Here is a 21,786-nt window from a genome sequence, read left to right as displayed (position 1 = left end):
ATAGCAGAAGAAATGAGAGAAGTTTTATTCGTTGAACCAGAACAAGATTTCCAAGTTAAATGAGGAAAAATAGACATCTTTCGCAAGTTCCTCAAAGATCTTTGATGGGGCTCAGGCCTCTGCAATCAGAGGGATCAGGGGAGGGACAAAGATGGAGGACACCAGTGAGATGGACGGGAAGGTATCGGGGGAGGACCTGGTGAGGCTGGCTCTAGGACAAGGGTCTGGGGGGCCGGGGGGCCCTGCCCCACCAGCTGAGGAGTACCACTGCCCCTCCATTGTCCTAGAGCCAGCCCGGCTGGTCCTCTCGCCGCGATCCTCCATGTCCCCCTAGGCCCAGTTCCCGTTGCTGCTGCTGATGCTGCTGCTGCTGCTGCTGTCATCGGTCTTCAGGTTCAAGTCGGTGAGGGTGGCCTGGGAGCCACCGCCCTCAGCCCCTTTGGCCTTCTCGGCGGCCTCGGGGTCGGGCCCCTTCTCCAGGCAGCTCAGCAGGGCGTCCACCTTCTGACGGACCTTCACAAACTCCTGCTTGATGGCCTGGGGATTGTCATCCTTCAGCTCAATTGACTTGAACGAGGGCAGCTTCTGGCCAGACTTGTAGTAGAAGCCGCTGTCCCCCCAGCGCGAGCGGTACCCTGGACAGGAGAGAGCATAAAAGGGCTGGCAGAGGGGGGGGGGCGCCACCCGGGGTGGGGAGAGCCATGGGGAGAGCCACGGGGCTCCGGGCAGGCGGCACTCGAACCGCCGAACCCGAGGAGGCCGGGGGCGTCTGGCCATCGAGGGGCCCGTCTCACGGACCGGGCCCTGCCTGACCTCCAAGGAAAGAGGAGACAACACTGGCAGAGACCCGGGGGACCGTCCAGGCCCATTCCCCCCTTTGCCGGGTGGGGGAGCTCAGGACAGGGACCCGGGCGGGGTCGCACCATGAGCCAAGGCCAGAGGGACCCTACGGGGGAGGGGGACTCGTTGGGCATCCAAAGGCCTGGCAGTAAAGCGTGGGCCTCCCCTGGGCAAGCGGGCTCTGTCAGGGGTGGGATGGAGCCCTGGCCAGCAAATGTCAGGTGTCTGGGTGTGAGAGCAGGGGGCCGGCCTCCTGGTGAGGAAGGGGACCCAGGGGGCCAGGCTCCTGATGAGAAGAGAACAGTGGGGGGCTGGCCTCCTGGTGGGAAGCGGGCAGTGGGGGGCCGGCCTCCTGGCGAGGAGGGGAAAATGGGGGGCAGTGGGGGGAACAGGCTCCTGATGAGAAGGGGAAAACGGGGGGCCGGCCTCCTTGTAGGAAGGGGACAGTGGGGGGCCAGCCTCCTGGTAGGAAGGGGACCTAGGGGGTCAGGCTCCGGATGAGAAGAGAACAGTGGGGGGACGGAAAAAAGGAGACAGAGGAGAGTCAGGCTCCTGGTGAGGAGGGGACCGTGGGGGTTGGGGAGGAGGGTCTGGCAGAGCTTGGGAGCCCAGCGACAGCAGAGCCCTCCGAGATCTGCAGGGGAGACGCCGCCCTGACCAGTTTAGCGCAGGAAGTCTCCCCGGTGCCCAGCTGCGAGAGCTGGTGAGCTAGGCTCCAGTTGCCATGGCGATAGCCAGTCGGCAAGCTTCTCTGGGCACGGGCACCGGCCGGATGCTACCAAAGGCTCCATCGCACAGACCAGGAAATTAATTTCTAGCTCCTGCCGAGGCTGGGGGAGGGGATCTCAGGGCAGGACAATGGCCATGACGCTGGTGCCGGCGGGGCCAGATTTGCCGCAGGCAGGGGCCCCCAAGCTCAGAAAGTCCCCCCGGAAGGGACCTGCGAGTGCTCTGGTCTAACTCGGCCATGGTGCAGAGGGGGAAACCGAGGCCCAGAGAAGGGAAAGGAGACTCGCCCAGGAAGGCAGCTTTAGGACGAGCTGCTTGGGCCGGGGGCAGGGCCGGGCCCCTGACGATAGCCAGGCCGAGCTCCCCACCTTGGGCCCGGAGCTCAGTCTCCGACTCAGCACCTGCGAGTCTGGGAGCGGAGACGCCCAGGTGGCCAATGCCCAGAATCTTCCGAGCACCCCGGGCAGGGAGCCCCCCCCAGGCAGGGACCCGGGGTCCCCTCAGTGCCCGGCCTTCCCTGTGCTGCTGAGCCTAGGAGGCCGATCATGTGATCAACCAATACTGGAGCCTTCACTGCCCTATACTGTTCTAGGCCCACGGGTACTGGGGTCACCCAGGCCTCCGTCAGCCTCCATTCTGGGGGGGCAACAAGGTCATGGGGTGTCCAGAAAGGGCACGAGTCGCTGGTGCGAACATGACATTTTCCAATAACTAACTTCTTAGCTCAGAGCCCTGCCTCTCTGTTTGCTTAGGGGCCTCCTCATTTCTGAGCTTTCCTTTCCTCCTCTCCCTCCCCGCCCACCCTTTGAGTCCCAATCTCTCCTGGTGAAAACTGTCCTCTGGGTGCACCTCTACATACCCTGAGAACCTCAGTTTCCCCTCTGTGCTCAACAGACCCCGGGGGTTCCTCAGCACCCCCACCTCTCGCTGGCCCTCCTCCTCTGCCTCCGTTTACCTTTGAAGGGTATTTTCTGAGTTGGAAAATGCTCAGGTTCGGGGTCAGGCGTCTGGGCTCCCAGCTCAGCTGCTGTTTCTGAGACCATGGCCGATGCTGCTGCCCCCTCCTCTTCCAGATCACTCTCCTGGAGCTCTGTAAAAACACAAGTACATTCTGACCCTGATGTCTGTGACTCGGGACCTGCTCTGCTCTTCCTTCCTGCTCCCCTGCTCCATAATCCTCTAGGTCTCTCCTCTCCATGGCAAGGCACTGATTGTCAAGTTCCATCTTATGGAGCTTCTGAAAGGAGCACTAAAGGATCCTGATCCTTTGGCAGTCCTTCAGGTCCTTGAACATAGCTTCCCGCCACATCGCCCTGAATTGTTTTCTGCTCACCATCCCCAGGTCCTCCTGAAGTTCCACTTCAATGACCATCCCCTTGACTGGCCATGAGATCTCTGACATAAGCAAATTTAAGAATCCTTGAATTTAACAGAACCTCAAGTGAGGAGAAGATGGCCGAAACCAGGCCGTTGTGTTAACCCTTGGAGGCAGGAATCACCAAAGCTCGGCTTGGTTCGAGGACTTACCTCTTTCATACACCACGGCTCTAACTTCCAGCCAACTGAAAATTAGAATGACCTTCCTTCCCTCTATTCCCCTCCACAAAATCTCAGAGAACATATAATTCCAGGCCTGTGATTTCCTAGAAGTTAAGTATGCTTGACTGACAATTGGAAAAGAAATGATGTGAGTCATTTATACTTCACCATTGAATTCTGATTATTCATTGGGTTGGTAAGAATTCCCAAATCTTCCAAAGTTGTTTTTTTGTGCTGTTTAATTGTTCTCATTCTACTCACATCACTCTGCATCAGTTCATACAGATCTTTACAAGTTTCTCTTGAAATCAACTACTTCTTTCTTTCTTTCTCCTGAGGCAATTGGGGTTATGTGACTTGCCTAGGGTCACACAGCTAGGAAGTGTTAACTGCCTGAGGTCGGATTTGAACTCAGGCCCTCCTGACTTCAAGGTCAGTGCTCTATCCACTGGGCCATCTAGCTGCCCCACTTTGTTATTTCTTTATGATGGATCGCTGCTCCATTCCATTGATATACTATAATTTCTTCAGCCAGATAAGTAATCTATTGGTTTTCTGTTCTTTGCCACCACAAAAATATTTGTGCTGTCATAAATATTTTTGTACATGTGTCCTATGGCTCCTTTTGGATCTCTTTGGGTGATAGGTCTTATAGTATCAGAGGAACAAGAGTTGACTCTTGTCCTTATAAATTTGAATCCATTCCTTATATATCATCCATATAACAGCTCTATCAGAGAAATTTGCCAGAAACATTCCCCCCCCCCTTACTTGTCTCCCTTCTAATTTTGTTGCATTTGAGTTTGTTTTCAAGAGAAATTTTAAATTATAATAAAAATGTCCATTCTATCTTCGCTACCTAACAGTAATCATGTGATTATCTCACTAGATGCAGAACAAAACATCTGAGAAAATACAACACCCATTCTTATTGAAAACATTAGAGAGTATAGAAATCAATGTCAAACCTTCTTGGCGTTTTTCTTCTTGAACTGGCCGGCGTGGCCGCCGCCGCTTTAGGGCGAGTGCAGCGAGAAGTTTCTGTGCCTCTGAAAGTCCATGTGTACGACGGAGGGGACGTTCACCACCCGCTTGAGGACCCTGGGGTGTCTCTGGCTGAGCAGCACCCGGGCGAGTTGGATGGACTTGGCCAGGCCCGGTTTGAAGCCTTGTGTCTGCAGGTGCTGCTCTAAGAAGTCCTCGATCTTTAGGCCCGGGATGTAATCATAGAAAAAATGGATCATAGAAAGAATATGAGAAGTTTCTTTTCCTATTTTTTAAAGAACATACATAATATTTGAATTAATTTTCCTTCACACGAGTGATAAAATTGATTTGTAAGTTGGTCTACTTTTTTTCTCCAGGAGTCCATGAATTGCTTGTTCAATTCCTTTTTGTGAAATTGCTTTATGTAATCTATTTTTGCTCCTGTTGATCTAGGTATCTCCTCTTTATGTAAATATTCATCTACTTTACCTCAGGTATTAGTTTTCTTGGCATATAGTTAAACAAAATAATTTCCAATAATTTCTTTTATTTTTGTTCATTTGTTTTTAAGTTTTGGAATGGAGAATTTTTTCTCTCTCTTTAAACAAACCATTTTGTTTCTAAGAATAACTTTTAGGATGTTAAATGTTGGTCATTTCCCAGTGTCTGCCATACCAGCAATTTTTGTCAAATAGTGAGTTCTTATCCCAGAAGCTTGAGTCTTTGGATTTATCAAACACTAGATTACTATAGTCGTTGGCTATTATATCTTGTCTACTTAATCTATTCCGCTGATCTACTATTCTATTTCTTAGCCAGTACCAAATGGTTTTAGTGACTGCCACTTTATAATATAGTTATATAGGTCTGGTACTGCTAGGCTACCTTCCTTTGCATTTGTTTTCATGAATTCCCTTGGAATTCTTGATTTTTTATTCTTCCAGATAAGTTGTACTGTTGTTTTTTCTGGTTTTATAAAGTCAAACGTTAGTTTAGTTTGACTAGTGGATAAGTAGATTAATTTAGGCAGAATTGTCATTTTTATCTCAGCCTACCCATGAACACTTGATATTCTTTTAATTGTTTAGATCTAACTTTATTTGCGTGAAAAGCATTTTGTAATTGTGTTCACATTATTCCTGGCTTTGTCTTGACAGGTAGATTCTCAGATATTTTATATAATCTACATTTAGTTTAAATGGGCTTTATCTTCCTATCTCTTGCTGCTGAATTTTGTCGGTAGCACATAGAAATGCCAATGATTTATGTGGGTTTATTTTATATCCTGTGACCTTGCTAAAGTTGTTAATTGTTTTGTTGTGTTTTTTGGGGCAATTTTTAGTTGATTCTCTAGGTTTCTCTAAATATACCAGCATATCATCTGCCAAGAGTGAGATTTTTGTTTCTTCATTACCTGCTCTAATTCCTTCCATTTCCTTTTCTTTTCTTATTGCCAAAGTTAATATTTCCAGTGTAATACTAAATACTAATCATGATAATGGGCCACCTTGCTTCATCTCTGATCTTATTGGGAATGCTTCTAGTTATCCCCATTACATATAATGCTTGCTGGTAGTTTTAGATAGATGCCACTTATCATTTTAAGGAAAACTCCATTGATTTCTATACTCTCTAATGTTTTCAGTAGGAATGGATGTTGTATTTCCTCAAATGTTTTGTTCGGCATCTATTGAGATAATCCCATGATTTCTGTTAGTTTTGTTACTGATATGGTCAATTGTGCTAATAGTTTTTCTGATATTGAACCAGCCCTGGTCACTTGGTCACAGGGTATTATTCTGGATATCACTTAGTGGCTGTAATCTCTTTGCTAATATTTTATTTGAGATTTCTACATTTGCATTCATTAGGTAAATTGGTCTATAATTTTCTTTCTCTTTTTTGGCCCTTCCTGTTTTAGGTATCAGCACCATATCTGTGTCATAAAAAGAATTTGGTAGGACTCTCTTCCCCTATTTTTCCAAGTAGTTTATAAAGTATTGGAATTGTTTGTTAAACATTTGGCAGAATTCACTTGTAAATCCATCTGGTCCTGGAAACTTTTTTTAGAGAGTTCATTAATGGTTGGTTCAATTTCTTTTTTTTTTTCTAAAATGGGACTATTTTCTTATTTCTAGTTTTTCTACAATCCTTTTCAGATGCTTAGCGTCTGTCCTGTTTCTTTTTGTTAGATTTTTGTCTAAATCTGAAAGTGGCATAAAGGGGTATCTACCCCTCACTATTATAGTTTAATTTTTTATCTCTCACTCCAATCTGATGAATTTTTCCTTTAAGTATACAGATGTTTTGTTGTTCAGCGTATTCAATTCGATTAAACCCACATTTATTAAGCACCTACTATGTGAATGCCTAGTGCTAAAGGCATAAAAAAGCCAGTCCCTGCCCACAAGGACCTTAGAGTCTAATGGGGGAGACCACAGGCAAGCAAATATAAACAAAACAAGCTATTTATAGGATAGGTAGGAAATAATTAAAAAAAAACAGAAAGCACAGGAATTAAGAGGGGTTAGAGAAGGCTTTCTGTAGAAGGTGTGATTTTATCTGGGACTTAAAGGAAGCCAGAAAGGTCACGAATTAGAACAGAGAAGGGAGAACGTTCTAGGCTTGGGGATGGCCAGAAAAAATGTCCAACGCTAAGTGATGGAGTGTCTCGTTTGTGCCAGGAGACCACTGTCACTAGATTGGGGGTGTACATTGTAAGAAGACTGAAAGATAGGAGCTGACCAGGTAAGGAAGGAGTTTGAAGGCCAAACAATGTTTTGAATTTGCTCCTAAAGGCAATAGGGAGCCTCTGGAGTTTATTGAGTGTGTGTGGTGGGGTGACCTGAATGGATTTTAGGAACATGCTTCAGTAGGTGAATGGGGAGAGACTAGAAGCAGAGAGAATAATCAGAAGATCATTGTAATAATTCAGCTATGAAGTGGTAAAGACCTGAATCGGGTGAGAGAAGTGTGAGAGCAGAGAAGGAGTAATATATGAGATGTTACAAAGGTAGAATCGACAGAACTGGACAACTAATTGGATATGATGAGAGAGAGAGAGAGAGAGAGAGAGAGAGAGAGAGAGAAAGAGGAGGAGGAGGAGGAGAAAGAGGAGGAGGAGGAGGAGGAAGAAGAGGAGGAGGAAGAAGAGAGAGAGGGGGGGGGAGAGAGAGAGGTGTCAAGTTTGATCCCTAACCTAGGAGACTGGGAGGAGGGTGATACCTTCCAAACAATAACAGAAAATAGGAAGGGAGGAATACAAAGAAAGGAGTGGGAAGAGTGATGGTTTTCCTACATTCAAAAGCTCTAAGAAATATCCCATCATGGGATATTTGGTCATCAGGTATTGTCATACTAATGATAAGTATTTCCAGAAAGGCCACCATGAAAATAATTGCCGCTCATCCGTCAACAATTTTATTGTTCTCTTGCTATAGAAAAATTCTCTGAAGAGCTTGAAAAGACTCCCTGACTCAAATCAACATATACTTGGTGGGACTTTAATGCAAAAGTGGGAAAAGGTAAAGATGAGGAGAAAGATTAGGAAATGTGTCTTGGAAGAAAGAAACCAGAGGGTGAAGACATAGGTTATACAGAGCTTTACAACTCTATATTATGGGTGTTTTCTTCAAAAAATGAATTGGGAGGCACTGACTATGGTGGGCGCCAAGTAACATCACAAGGGATGGAACCGACTCCTTAACGGGCAAGAAAAGATTTGCTATCAGTGGGGGAGATAGATGTACCTGAGTCAGCTGTCTACAAACTCAGCTCATCAGAACTAAGATCTGTATTTATGATAAAGAAGAAGAAAGAGTAGTAATGAGAAAAAGTTATGACATATAAGTTACAAGATTTAACCCTGAATTATTTTTTAAATCTATGGAAGATTAAAAATGAGAAATGGACAACAGAACGCTGTTAACATCAACTATAAAAAATTTGGTCCAGAAGTTAAAGCAATTTCCATTAATTGCTACAAGGAGTCCAAAAGAGCTCAGAAAGCACCTTAGTCAGCATACATTTGACTTATTGGCCAAATGAAGAGAGATGGCTGCCAAAGGCAATACCAGGTTAGAATATAAACTCATCTGCAAAATCTTATGAATAAGGATGATGGACGATTATAAGCAATATTATCTCATAAAGCAGAGAAAAACAGTGGAGGGGAAAACCAGTCCAAAGAAACCTTGGCAAGATGTCCATATAAATAAAGTCATCCCAAGGGCATTCAAGGGGGAAAACAGAATGAGGTCAACAAATGAAAAAAATAGGAAAGATTGACCAATTCATTCCAAACCGTTTTCTCCATTAAGGAGAGTGAGCTTGATTCCCTTGAACCCCATCATGTGGGGTGCTTTCAGGGAAAGCAGAGATGGCAAGAAAGACAACAAAGGCAGGGAGAGCAGCTGAACTGACTCAAAGAGATATGTCCTAGAAGTGAAGACCTTCACAGCTGTGCTTGTAAAATATGGAATCCCGAGGGAGGACCGGTCCCCCAAGGCATGGAAAATATTCTCTAACTTTACCGATTAAAAAAGATAACTAAGAGAACATCCACAACTGTTACTTATATCCCTCCTCTCCCACATGATACAAAATATGTGTGTGGCTTGTCTACACACAGATTGAAGGCGTCCTCAAGGTGAATCCAGGTAGACTTTAACAAAGGATATTCATCAAAGGACCGCAGATTTAGCATCTCACAATTAACTAAAAGAAATGGAAAATATCAGATCCCGTTGTGTTGGTGCCATTTGTTGATTTTTTAAAATGGGTAGAAAGATGCCATTTTATAGAGTTCTTAGAAAAAACTGTTCTTTTTTTAAAGAAACCTTTATTTTCCCCTCTCCCACATTCCCCAACACACACTGAAAAAAGGAAAAACAAACCCTTGTAATAAGTGTGGATAGGCAAGAAAAACACACCCTAGGTGGGATAGCTGAGCTGCACGACCCCAGGGGGTTGGGGAAATCATTTGCAAAGGGACATGAGAAGACCCCTTCCCTGAGGTCTATGGGTCTGGAACATTACTTGGAATGGCAGAAGCTTTATCAATGTATTGATTGGTTTTCGGGGATTCCCCCCCCCCCATTTCTCTCTTTCCAGAAACCTTTAGCTGTAAGAAATGGCTTTTCGAGAGGGAAGAGTTAAGGTTACAATCTAGACAAAGAAAAAACTGAAGATGGGGGGAAAGCTGTTAAAATTTTTAAAAAGATATTTATTGAAAATGAAAAGCACGACTCAGAGGGAGTGAATGTGAGCAGACGAGAAGAGATGCTCCTGAGAATGGGAGGAAAGGATGTGACCGAAGGAGACATTGGGTGGGTCCTGAGCTGAGGGCGGGCAATGGATGGGATGTGGTTGGGAGAGCGGCCCCTGTGTAAGGTTTCTGGAGGATCTCCGGCCCAGCCTTTGTCTTTAGTGCAGGAGGCAGGAGAGCCACCAGGAGGATGGTCAGAGATGAAATGTCCCATTTCCAGTCCTCTCAGCCCTTATATGGTTACATCATTACAGCACACGGAGTATGTGGGAACTAGACAACCATTACATCACCATGCTAAGTGCTAAGTATATGTGAACTAGAGAACCATCTTCTTAACAATCACACCGAGTAACCACCTTATTGTAAGTATCCTTGCTTCAGGTATACTTCTCCAGGGTTCCGGCCCTCTATACCCCTGGTTTCTTCAGAACATGATGACCTTGTGGGAAGACGAGGTTGATATTCCTATAGGACGGGCAGATTGTTGGAGGGAATGCTGAGAGCTGGGAGAGTTCATCGAGCTGTGTAGGGTGCAACGGATAGGGTGCAGGAACTGGAGTAGGGAGACCCATTCAAATCTGGACCAGACACTAGCTGTGTGACCCTGGACGAATTATTCACCATCTCCGCTTGCCTCAGTTTCCTAATCTATAAAATGGGAATAATAGCATCTACTTCCTAGGGGTATGATGAGGAGAAAATGAGCTCCTATTTGTAAAGTGCTTTATAAATCTTAAATTGCTCTATACCAATCAGTTCTCATTACTACTGTTATTATTATTAGACACCTATATACATATATATTATCTCCTTAAAACAAACTCCTCGAGGGCAAGGGACCGATTCTCTTTCATCTCTGTATTCCTAGCACCCAGCAAGGTGCCTGGCACATAGCTGGCAACAATCCGTGCTTACTTGTCATTATGATGATGGAGAAGAAGAGGTGTCTTGGGAGAGAAAATGGAAGAATCGGAAGAGGAAGCAGGTGTGTCCAGCTCACCAAATTAAGGACCCTTGAATTTGGAGCTACACTCTAGAGTAGTGCTTCAAGTTCCCATTACCTATACACACCAAGACTCTTCTTTTGGGTTTCTGTTTTGCTTTTACCCAGTAGCCCCAGAGCTGGAGGCATCTACCCCCGTGTCTGCTTTCGGGCTGAGGGGCCCAGGGGAGACTTTGTGGCCTTGACTTGCCCACGCCCCTGACCAAGGGTGCTCCAGACTCTGAGGAGGCCCCCGAGCTGGGGCCCTTGTTCAGGCCCGCTGGGCTAGGTCCCGCTCCACTCCCCACAGTCCCCTGCTGCCCTCATGGTACCAGATCCTTAGGGCTGTCCCCTTCCCCACTCCCCACCAGGCCCTTTGTGGGAGCAGCTCCCAAAACCAAGAGAGGCTCCCCTTCCTTCCAGCACAGGGCCTGAACTGGGGCCCACAGTGAAAGAGGCTGTGGGAGAGAAGTCGGGGGGGGGCAGAGCCTTGGGCTGGAAGGGGAGCCTGGTGAGAGGGGCAGGCCCCCGGTGGTTCCCCCCTGGCTCCAGGGCAGTGCCCTGCAGCTCCATGCAGGCTCTTTGAGGCAGAGAGACCCCATGTCCCTGCCCTGGTCAGGGCTGTACCCGGAGGGCCTGGACAGGGCGACGCAAGTGACCGAACGGGAGCCCTTCTGAGCCACTGAGGCCAGTGTCCGGCCTGGCCCCTGCTGCCTCGTCTTAGCTGACCCCAGGGAACTTGGCGGCTTGACTGAATCCTGAAAGCTAGACATGCCCTCTACCTCCGGGGTTCCCCTTCCCTCCTTTAAAAAAAACAAAACTAAACCAAAACACAAACGGAACAATCGGATTTTTAATTATCATAGAGCTGAGTTAGAGCTATCCAAGGTAAGTGAGCAAAACTACAGAGGCTTTATTGTATCTCTTGGGACAGCTGCAGGGACCAGAACAGAGAGGCACTGGGAAACCTGGAGAGGCTAAGGCTGGAGCCAAGGGTGATCATATGCTCCAAACTACCAGGGGAGGGGACTCAGGGAGGCTGACTTTAGGATGAAGGCCCTGGCGTACCAGGGAGGGGCAAAGAGTGTCGGAGACGGCCATCGCTGGCCGTGGCTGGTGTTTCCTGCCCTCTGACGTCTTCTTCATCCTGGAGCCCCCTCGGCTGGGCTTGCTCTTCAGTATCTCTCTGATCTGCTCGCTCCCTCGGTATCGCCTTCGGACTCGCTGACCGCAACTTCTTCGGGAAAGTTGTTCTGCTGCTCCAAGACACTGGACTGCATCTCGGCTTGGTTGGCTTCTTCCTCGATTCTTTCCAGCTTCTCCAGGAGGCAATCCACTTTCTGCTTGATCGACGCTAGCTCTTTCTTGATGGACTGGAGATCGTGGACCTTCACTTTCCCACCTCTGAAATGGGTCCGTTGTCCTCTCTTGGAATAGAAGCCCCTTTTGCCTCTGCGGGAGGGGTTGCCTGCTGATAAATAATAATAATAATAATGGTGATCTCCCTGGCATTAAGTAATGCTTTCAGGCACCCCAGGAAGTAGCTGATCAGGAGCCCCCTTTCCAGGTGGAGCTCTGGATGGCTGACGTATGTATACAGTTATCCCTTGCACATCACGGAGGTCAGCGGCACGGTGCCCCCCCTCGAGCTGGAGAATCCGTGGCAAATTTTTGGACTCTCTCTTCATCCCAGAGAAGAAGTCTGATGATGGCGTTAAAAGAGAAAATATGTTAATATTATATAATATTACACATATTTTATGCATCCCTGAGTTGCGGAACTTTTTTCTAGGTCACCTGGACTCTCTGTGTTGTCTGAAGTAAAACTCCCCGGCGCCCAGTCCCATTTAATTTCTCACGTGTGTCAAAATCACAACGAGGATGGTCGCGATGCGGAAGGGATGACTGAATACACAAGCATATCCGCTGATCTATATCTATGTCAATCATAGATTTGGAGTCATGTGGGATTGACACTTCTCACCGCTTCATTTTCTAGAGAAGAAAACTAAGACCCGAGGAGCTGAAGTCATTTGCCAAGGTCACATACAGCAAACAAATAGGAGAGCCACAACGCAAACCCACGTCCTCTTGCTCTGACGCTTACACCATACATTATCCCGTCGCTTCACCCTGGACTCCGACTTCTCCCTCCTCTCTCTGAGTGCTCCCTTTTCTAGTTCTCTAGATCCAATCAAAATCATAAAGTAGATGTGGCGGTCTGATTTTCTCCTTCCCAGCAGGTCTCTGGTGGGACATCTCCCATCATTCCCCCTTCCACCACATAACGAGAACCCTGTTTCCCCTCCTTCTGGATCAATCCTGGCTTTGAGTGGCTCCTCTATCTAATCCCTACTGCTCAGGCCACCGGTCGTGTCGTCCATGTCGTCCACCTCTGGTCCTTTCGGAGTCATTGTCCATCCAGGAGGCTTCGGTAGTTTCCCCAGGGTGTCCAGGACTCTCTGACCTCCACTTAAAGCGCTTTATAACTTGACCCTGCCTTGAGAGACTGTGGAGAACACTGAGAAGAGCCACAAAGTTGGTGGATAGTCCAGTTCCTCCTCAGACCTATTACAGCAGAACCTAGGAAGGAGGACCGGATTGAGCAGAGTGAAAAAATCCAAGAAAAAAATGAGTGAGCCCTTTTAATTTCCAGCCAGGTGATCATCAATAGACCAAGGCCTAAGGACACTGGGCTTCAGTTAGGAAGAAAGAGAACAGAGCCTTCCAGAGTAGGGACTGAACAGAGGCATGTAGGGTAAGGAGTAGTCAGGAAAGAAGGTGAAACCCTGCAAAGAATTGGAAGAGGAACCAGCCAGCAGCTGTCACACTGGCCATAGAGTAGATCCACAGTGGAGTGAAAAGGAGACCTGCGGCTGGTCCTGCAGCTCTTCTCCAGCAGTCGTCCATCCGGCTCCCCCCAAACCTGAGGCTACGTGTTGGGCAAGATCAAAGAAAGGAACCAAGCAACGGCAGTGGGGTCATCGATTCGGGCCCCGGCTCAGGCTGAGGCCTACAGCCGAGTAACCGGGCCAGGGAGCTCAGACCAAGGGGAAGCCTCTAGTTCTGATACTCTGAACTTGCCGAGCTTTCCAGCCGGTCGACCGAAGCACGAACCAACAGCAATCTATTGGAGTTTCAATAAGAGACAAGTCTACAGTTTGTCCTCCAGACCCAAAGCAGGGTGAAGAGCTTGCAAAGTTTACATCAGGAGGCCATCATCAGTCTTTTCCCTAGCACCACCGCTGTGCACACACAGAAAACCTTCAGGTGCTTAGCCCAAGTTATCCCTGAGATACTAGAAGAACACAATACTCAGTACCTGAAGAAAGCAGCAGCATCCAAATCCAAACCTCTGTGTGTGGAGCTCGATTATAACACAAAATCTTATTCAGGAAATAAGCCTAAAAGAAAGACTGAACAAAAATAATTCTTTAAAACTATTCTGAGGCCGCAGACGTCAAAGACACAAACCCAAAAGAGAACAACTCTGGGAAATCTATAAGCAGAGATGCTCGAAGCAAAACACAGTATGACAACAAAGTGGCCTGGAAGAAAGATTCAGGAGACTTAAAAGTTTAGTACAAGAAGTAGAAAACCTTAGTAACAGACGCTTAGAAAATCGGAACAAACTATAGAGAAGTTTGAGGCTCCAAGAGATAGCAAGAAATGCTAAAACAGTCATAAAAAGGAAAAACAGGAAAAAAAATAAAGTGTCTTATGTGAAAAACAACTGAGCTGGAAAAGTGATGAACAATAAAGAACACAAGAATCATTGGACTGCCTGAAATCCATGACAAAAAGAGGGCTTGGATATCTTGTTTCAAGAAAGAAACCTGCCCAGAGTTATCAGAACCAAGCAAAAGTGCAAGTAACCTCCTGATAGAAGTCCCCAATTGAAAACTCCCAGGAACATCATAGGTAAAATCCAGAGCTTTCAAGTAAAAGAAGATAAAGCTCCCAAAGCAGCTAGAAAGCAAGAATTCAAGTAAAAAGGAGCCTTAATCAGGATCATCTCAGAACAAGCCAGCTTCTAATAGATATTCCCAAGACAAAGACAAAAGCTATAGGCTTTCAACAAGGAATAACTTACCCAGAAAAACTGAGTATAATCCTATAGAGGGGAAAATATAGCTTTAATGAGATAAGGGATTTTCAAGCAAGGAAAAGAGCAGAATTTTGTAGAATCTTGGAAGTACAAATATAGAAGTTAAGAGAAACAAAAGAGTGGATGTGGGTGAGCAATTAAGAAGGCACTATAAAAAGATGAAATGTGTATATTCTAATAAAAGAGTTAACATAAGGTTCCCCCTGGACCCCAATGTCATCAGGAAAAATACTATTAATTCATTCTCATTAATAAAGAGAATTCGATCAGACAGAAAATCTGATTTATGTTTTGTTCCATTCTCATGATCTTGACAGAAGAAAGTTAAAGGGGAAAGAAAGGAATATACTATCAGAAAGGAGGAGGAGGAGGAAGGCTGAAAAAACTCATTCTTACACATAATTGGAGTGTGCACGTAGAAAATGAGGAAGAGGTGAGGGATCTATTTGAAACTAACTTCCATCTGAATGGACATAAGGAGGATAGAACAATATAGAGTTTGGGGTAGAACTAGATTCAACTTGAGAGAAATAGGAGGGAATGGAGAGGAGAGAGAGAGGTTAAGAGAGAAGCTATGTTCAGGAAGGAATTAGTCATAGGCAAAATATATTCTAACTTAAGAAGGTAGATCATAAAGAGTAATAGACCTAAAAAAAACACCCTAAATCTATCCCCCTTTAAAAAACCCTAAATCTATCCATAAAAAACCCTAAATCTATCCCCCTAAAAACCCTAAATCTATCCCCCTAAAAAACCCTAAATCGATCCCCCTAAAAACCCTAAATCTATCCCCATGAAAACCCTAAATCTATCCCCCTAAAAAAAACCCTAAATCTATCCCCCTAAAAAACCCTAAATCTATCCCCCTAAAACCCTAAATCTATCCCCCTAAAAAACCCTAAATCTATCCCCCTAAAAAAAACCCCTAAATCTATCCCCCTAAAAAAAAGGGTAATAGAAAGGAAGGGTAAGAGCATGCAACTGGGGCTGCTGAGGGAAAAAGGGACAGGATTGCAGATTTTATCAAGCATAGAGCACCAGTGTAAGGAAACTTCTCTCGCATTACCCTTCTTTGTTACATAGAAGTGAAGAGAAAAGAGTGGAGTGAAAATATAAGGGAAATAAAAATGAGGGAATTAGGGGCAGCTAGTTGGTGTAGTGCATAGAGCACTAGCCCTGAAGTCAAGAGGACCTGAGTTCAAATTTGATCTCAGACACTTAACCTTAACTTCCTGGCTGTGTGACCCTGAGCAAGCCACTTAACTCCAATTGCCTCAGGAAAAAAAGTGAGGAAACTACTCAATTAATAGCATCAGTTATGAATGTAAATGGTATGAACTCTGTAAAAGTGAAGAGGGAAAACAAAAGGATTAGAAAGCAAAATTCAATAATAAGATGCTTATAATTACCATACTTGAAGTCTAAAAGTCATGCAGAATTAAAATGAGGGGCTGCAGCTAAATCTATTATGCTTCAAGTCTACTGAAAAAAAAAAGCAGGGGTAACAATCATGAATTCAGGCAAAACAGTAAAAAAATTAGATAAGTAAAAGAGAGAAATGAAAATTCTATTTTGCTGAAAGGTACCATAGACGATGAATTAATAGCAATTCTTAACATACATGGACAGAATGGAAGCATCTGAATATTTAAAGTAAAAAGCTCAACAGGTTCTAGGGGGAGACATAGACAGCAAAATTATAACAATGGAGACAAGAACATCATCTTTGACAATTATTGAATGGAAATAGAAAGGAATAAAGTTGTTTTTGAGATGAGTATGGAACAGTTACAAAAATTGACCCTTATCAAGGCATAAAACTTCACAAACGCAGAAAATCAGAAATGGTAAACATATTCTGTACTGAACACAATGCAATAACAATTATATTCAATAAAGGGCTGCGGAGGAAAGGATTAAAATTAATTAGGTCAGTTAGAGGAACGAATCATAGAAACTATATAAATTTCATTAAAGTTAATGCCAACAATGAAACAGCATACAAAAATTTGGGGCATGAAGCTAAAGCAGTTTTTAAGGAAAACAATGTATTTAAACACTTTTCTCAACCAAAGAGAGAAAGAATGGTCTCACGTATTGGACATGCAAACCAAAGAGTCCTAGAAAGTCAACGATTATAAAATAAAAGAGGGATTTGGAAAATCAAAGATGAAGGAAATTGAAAGCAAAAAATATTAAAAAACCTGCCTAGGATCACATAACTGGTAGGTTTCAGGGGCCAAATTTGAACTTGGGTCTTCTTAACTCTAGATCTAGAGCTATTTACACTGAGCTTATGTAGCTGCTTATATTAGATAAGTCAGCAGCTAATTATTTTTATAAAGAAGGAAACCAAATTACCAGTTAAAAATGAAAAAAAAAGTCACGATAAATGAAGAAGAAATAAAGGAAATTATTAGAAACTATTTTCCCCAAATATATGCTAGTTAAATAGAAAATATATTTGTAAATATATAAAATACCCAGATTAATAAAAGAAGAAATAGATAATTTAAATAAACCCATTGAGTATATCTCAAATGAAATTTTAAAGAAAAAAAGACCTAAAGTTGATGTATTTATAAGCAATTCTATCAAATATTTAAAGCACAATTAATTCCAGTATTATGCAAACTGAAAAAAATAGGAAAAGAAGTCCACCCAATTTCTTCTCTCCATAGATCAATAGGTCTAATGAACATTGACTCAAACATTCTAAAAGTATATTATTTTAAAAGCCACAGAGACATATCAAAATGATTATATAGAAAGCTCAGGTTGGATTTATGCCAGGAACGCAGGGTTGATTCAATGGTGAGAAAATTATAACTGTAATGAACACCATTAATGGTAAGAACAACAAAAATGTTATATTTACATGCACAGATGCAGACTAAGCTTTTGACATGACACAATAACCATTTGTATTTTTTAAAAATAGACAGCATTTGAATAAATTCACTTAAATGATAAATAGCATCCACATAGCAGCCAGAGGCATCAGTATTGCAATAGGAAAAAAGACTAGAAGTTTTTCTGTTAAGATCAGAAACAAAGCAAAGTTATTCATTATCACCCCAACCGTTTGATAGTTTTAGAAGTGCTTGCCCTAGCAATAAGACAAAGGCAAAGGCAAGAAATTTGAGGAAATAAGCATAAGAATAAAAAAAAAACCTATTCCTTTTTAGAAATAATTAATATCATGGCCTAATTAGAGAGCTTTAGAATCAACTAAAATTTAATTGAAAAAATGCACAACTTCAGCAAAGTTGCAGTATATAAAATAAACATAAATCATAGAGGGTTTTTTTTTTTTGGTTACCAAGAAAACTCAGAAGGAAGAGATAGAAAGAGAAATTCAATTTAAAGTTACTATAGAATGTATAAAATACCTGGGAATCTATAAGACACACATGGGGCTTATATGAATATAATACAAAATTTTTTTTTTAATATAGACCTAAATAATTGAAGAAACATTAATTGCTCATGAGGAAGCGAAACCAACACAGTAAAAATTAAAATACAATCAACATTAATTTGTTTTTATCACCATACCAAAGGATTACCTTGTAAAGCTAGAAAAAAAATAGAGAAAACAAAATTATTACTTTTTGTAGAGATCATAATAGTTTACTTATCTCCAGAGCATCAACTGAAAAAAATGTGAGACAATCACTTTAATAAAGTTGCATGACATAAAGAAAATCCATATAAATCATCAGCATATATTATCTTTTTTTAATTAATTAATTTATTTAATAGCCTTTTATTTACAGGTTATATGCATGGGTAACTTTACAGCATTAACAATTGCCAAACCTCTTGTTCCAATTTTTCACCTCTTACCCCCCACCCCCTCCCCTAGATGGCAGGATGTTAAATACATTAAAATATAAATTAGATACACAATAAGTCTACATGACCAAACCGTTATCTTATCAGCATATATTATCAACAAAACAGAGATAGAAGGGAAAATTCCACTTAAAATAGCTATAAAATATATAAAATACTTGAAACTCTCCCTGCTAAGATGTGCAAGAACTATATGACTATAACTACAAAACTTTATACAAATATAGAATTCAATAATTCATTATTGATCATTTATGGGTAGATTGAGCCAATGTAATAAAAATAATAGCACTACCTAAATAAATTTATTTAGTCAGTGCCATATCAATCAAATCACCAAAATATTATTTTCATAAAGTTGGAAAAGTAACAAAATCTATTTGTAGAAACAAAAAGTCAAGAATCTCAAAGGAAATAATGAAAAAAAGTGAGACATGGGGCCTAATGATACTATAAAGCAGTAATCATGAAAATCATTTGGTGCTGATTAAGAAACAGAGAACTTGGGGGACCAGATTAGGTATGCAGCAGAAAAAATACAATAGAACCCAAAGATTTACTTAGCTACTGTGGTCATATTGTTTTTGTTCAGTCGTTTCAGTTGTGGCCGAATCTCTGTGACCCTATTTCTTTGCAAAAAGTTGGGAGTGGTTGGCCATTTCTTTCTCCGGCTCATTTTAGAGATGAGGAAAGAGAGGAAAATGGTGGTAAATGACTTACTCAGGATCAAACAGCTTGTGTCAGAGGTCATATTTGAACTCGGGGCTTCTTGGCTCCAGGCCTAGCATCCTAATCATTGCCCCTCGGAGCTGCCCAAATACCGTGGTGAGGGTTCACTGTTTGATAAAAACTAGAAAAACTAGACCAAAGGAATCCATTTGACAAAAATAGTGTTAAAATCAACAGAAATTAGGTATAGACCAAAATTTATACCACATAAGTCTCAAATAGATACATAACGTAGAATAAAAAGTGACTAGGCTAAAGCAACTAGAGGTTAATAACCAAAAAAAGGATAGAGAAAATCAGCAAAGATTAAATTGATTCTAAGTTCCGAATTTTTTCATCCACCCTCAAGCTTCCCATGCATATCCTTTCTCAATCCCTCCATTGCCCGTCCAGGAAACTCCATGTCCTGGGGATCTATGCCTTTGGACCCAAAATCAATCCTTGTAACAATCTCTTTACCTTCCCCTCCTGGGTTCCCCACCCTCCTTCAGTACCCAGCTCAAACTCCATACTCTGCAGGAGGCCTTTCCCAAGGCAACCCCAGCCACCCACTGAGCACCTTCTCACTGAAAATACCTTCTATCTACACTGTTTCTATTTTGGCTGCAGTTATTGGGCTACATCTTTCGAATGAAAACAGTTTTTGCCTTTCTTTGCAACCCTGGGGCTTTGCTCAGTGCTCTCTAGCTGCAGGTTGACCGACTTGTGCGATCGTGGAGCCTTCTTGCTTAAGCCTCTGTGCCCCCTCTTAGATGCCCGCTCATTCTGCACCATACAAGTGCGAAAGTGATTTTTATAAAACCATTTGACCCCCCCATGTGGCCCATTATTACCCAGAGGATCAAATGGAAACTCCTCGACACTTTCAAGCCCCCTATTCCTACCTAGAGACCACTTTTCCTGTCTTAATTTTCATTATTCTCCCCCCCCCCCCCCCACCCAGGTAGTCTGTAAGCCAGGGATCATAAGAGCAGACATTTATTCTAGCTCTGATATTCTGGGATCCTGAGTTTCTCTCCCCTAGCCTTGATTTTCCCTCATTTATCAAGGGTTTGGGCTCAGGAGGTAGGATTAGAAGGCCTTACCACTGTGACTCAAGAGGCTGGTGTCCATAGTGACCGTCATGGTGGATGTGGTTTCTGAAGGAGAGAATCCCTTCCCTCCCTCAGAGGTCTCTTTTTCCCTTAGTGGAAGGGGGGAGGGAGTGCCCCTGAGAACCCTAATCCCCGCTCTGGTAGCCATTTGAGTCAGGGCCTCCTTGGGCCTGCAACAGTTCCCCGCCTCCAACTCTGATACTCCCCCAATCTCAAGGCCTTCCCCTTGTGGGCCTCTCAGTTTATCACTTTATCCACCCCCTTCCTTGTTACAGTAACAAAGGAGATGAGTCTTCTGTGCCTTAGGCCTGTTTCCAAACCCCAGCCCACAGCCATTTTGTTTTACTCCTTATCAAGAGGGAAGGAGGCGGGGAACAGGGAGGGTTTCCAAGGCCTCTAAAATATGAGGGGGGTTGGGTCTGAATGGTTCCTAAGAGCCCAAATTCCTGATTCCTCCCCCCCCACAATTCTCAGTCTCTTTCTAGAAGATAGGCCTTTGATACTGAGGTAATCCCCGCACTCATGGTAGGCCTCAGCCTCCAACTCTAAAAACTCTCAGGGTTACTTTTGTCCTGTGAGACTCAGTTTCTCTCGGGACTCGGGTACCCCGCGTCTGACCACTTTTCTGCTCTATTTACCGTTGTTTTCCATGTTCTTGTCCAGTGAATCAGTACCACTCAAGGTGAGAGATGGGGTCCTTCGGATCAGGCAGCCACAGCTTCAGTGGAGGAAGGAAGCAACTCTTTGAGGGACTAATTTCCCAGAATACTCAGGGTGGGAGAGGCCGACTGCAGAGGGAGGGCCAGCTTCAAACATTACTGCCCCCTACAGTCTGAATGCTACAAATGTCATAATGCCCTTTCACATTGTTCTCTATATGACCAAGCTCTTACATCATACCTCATTAGTATATCATACCCCCTGCCTCTCTCTTGTTTGTGGCCCCCCTCTGGGACAGATTTTTTGTGGGAAAAAGTGAGCCCCTTTATTCCTAGAGAGGGATCACCGGGTCTATCTGTACAAACAATCACTGGAGGTCTTGGATTCTGGGGACATGACTGAGGGCCAGAATTCTCTGAGAAGGAACTTCCGGCTGTGTCCAGCTGGGCCTGTATGTGTCTGAGGGCTCTTCCGACTGTGTTCAATGGTTTTTTTTTTGCCATGTTTCCTAATCTATTCCCCTGCTCCCCTGTCTCTCGTGGGCACCCCCATTTAAAAAAGTTCCAAAGCCTTGAAAAACTGCCAAGCACAGGGGTGTGGCTTCCCTGGCTCTAAACAGTTTAGGGATCTATATTCAGCATTAATTACCTCAGCTTCCCACCACATCACACTCCCTTCCTGGATCTGTGAACCATTGGAAGAGGGGAATCCATCGATAATTTGGCAAAGACCCAATTCAGACACCAGGTGGTCTCGACTCACTTCTAGGCAACTTCCTTACTCATTCCGAGCTGGTGACTGCACCTTTTCATCGGCTCCTACACACAGGGATACCGTCATGTTCACCCAGAGTTCTTCCCTCCCTCTCCGCCCCCCTACCCCCATCCTGGTCACTCCCTTGGCCCGGGTCTGAGGCCGTTATAAGAAGGCCATAGGCTCTCAAAGGCAGAAAATCTCAGAGTACTTGGGCCAGGACTTGCCATGGCATGAG

General features: G+C 44.0%; 2 protein-coding genes across 2 annotated transcripts; both read right to left on the bottom strand.

Annotated features, from left to right (window-relative positions):
• Positions 1–78: 78 nt before the first annotated feature.
• On the bottom strand, positions 79–21,180 carry LOC116420218. Its single transcript, XM_031944547.1, has 4 exons — positions 20,774–21,180; positions 4,077–4,313; positions 2,525–2,659; positions 79–635 (listed from the first exon to the last, which is right to left on the bottom strand). The coding sequence occupies exons 1-4, from the start codon at positions 20,784–20,786 to the stop codon at positions 331–333; spliced, it is 690 nt and encodes a 229-aa protein (XP_031800407.1). The 5' UTR covers positions 20,787–21,180; the 3' UTR covers positions 79–330.
• On the bottom strand, positions 11,187–20,453 carry LOC105751102 (heterogeneous nuclear ribonucleoproteins C1/C2-like). The gene is made up of 2 exons (XM_012553499.3): positions 20,127–20,453; positions 11,187–11,817 (listed from the first exon to the last, which is right to left on the bottom strand). Exons 1-2 carry the CDS (start codon positions 20,281–20,283, stop codon positions 11,522–11,524), a joined length of 453 nt encoding a protein of 150 aa, XP_012408953.2. The 5' UTR covers positions 20,284–20,453; the 3' UTR covers positions 11,187–11,521.
• Positions 21,181–21,786: the final 606 nt, after the last annotated feature.

This window comes from Sarcophilus harrisii, chromosome X (genome assembly GCF_902635505.1).
Source record: "Sarcophilus harrisii chromosome X, mSarHar1.11, whole genome shotgun sequence".
Taxonomy (NCBI): Eukaryota; Metazoa; Chordata; class Mammalia; order Dasyuromorphia; family Dasyuridae; genus Sarcophilus; species Sarcophilus harrisii.
Note: the sequence above shows the minus strand (reverse complement) of the source record. Positions and strands in the feature narration are given on the sequence as shown.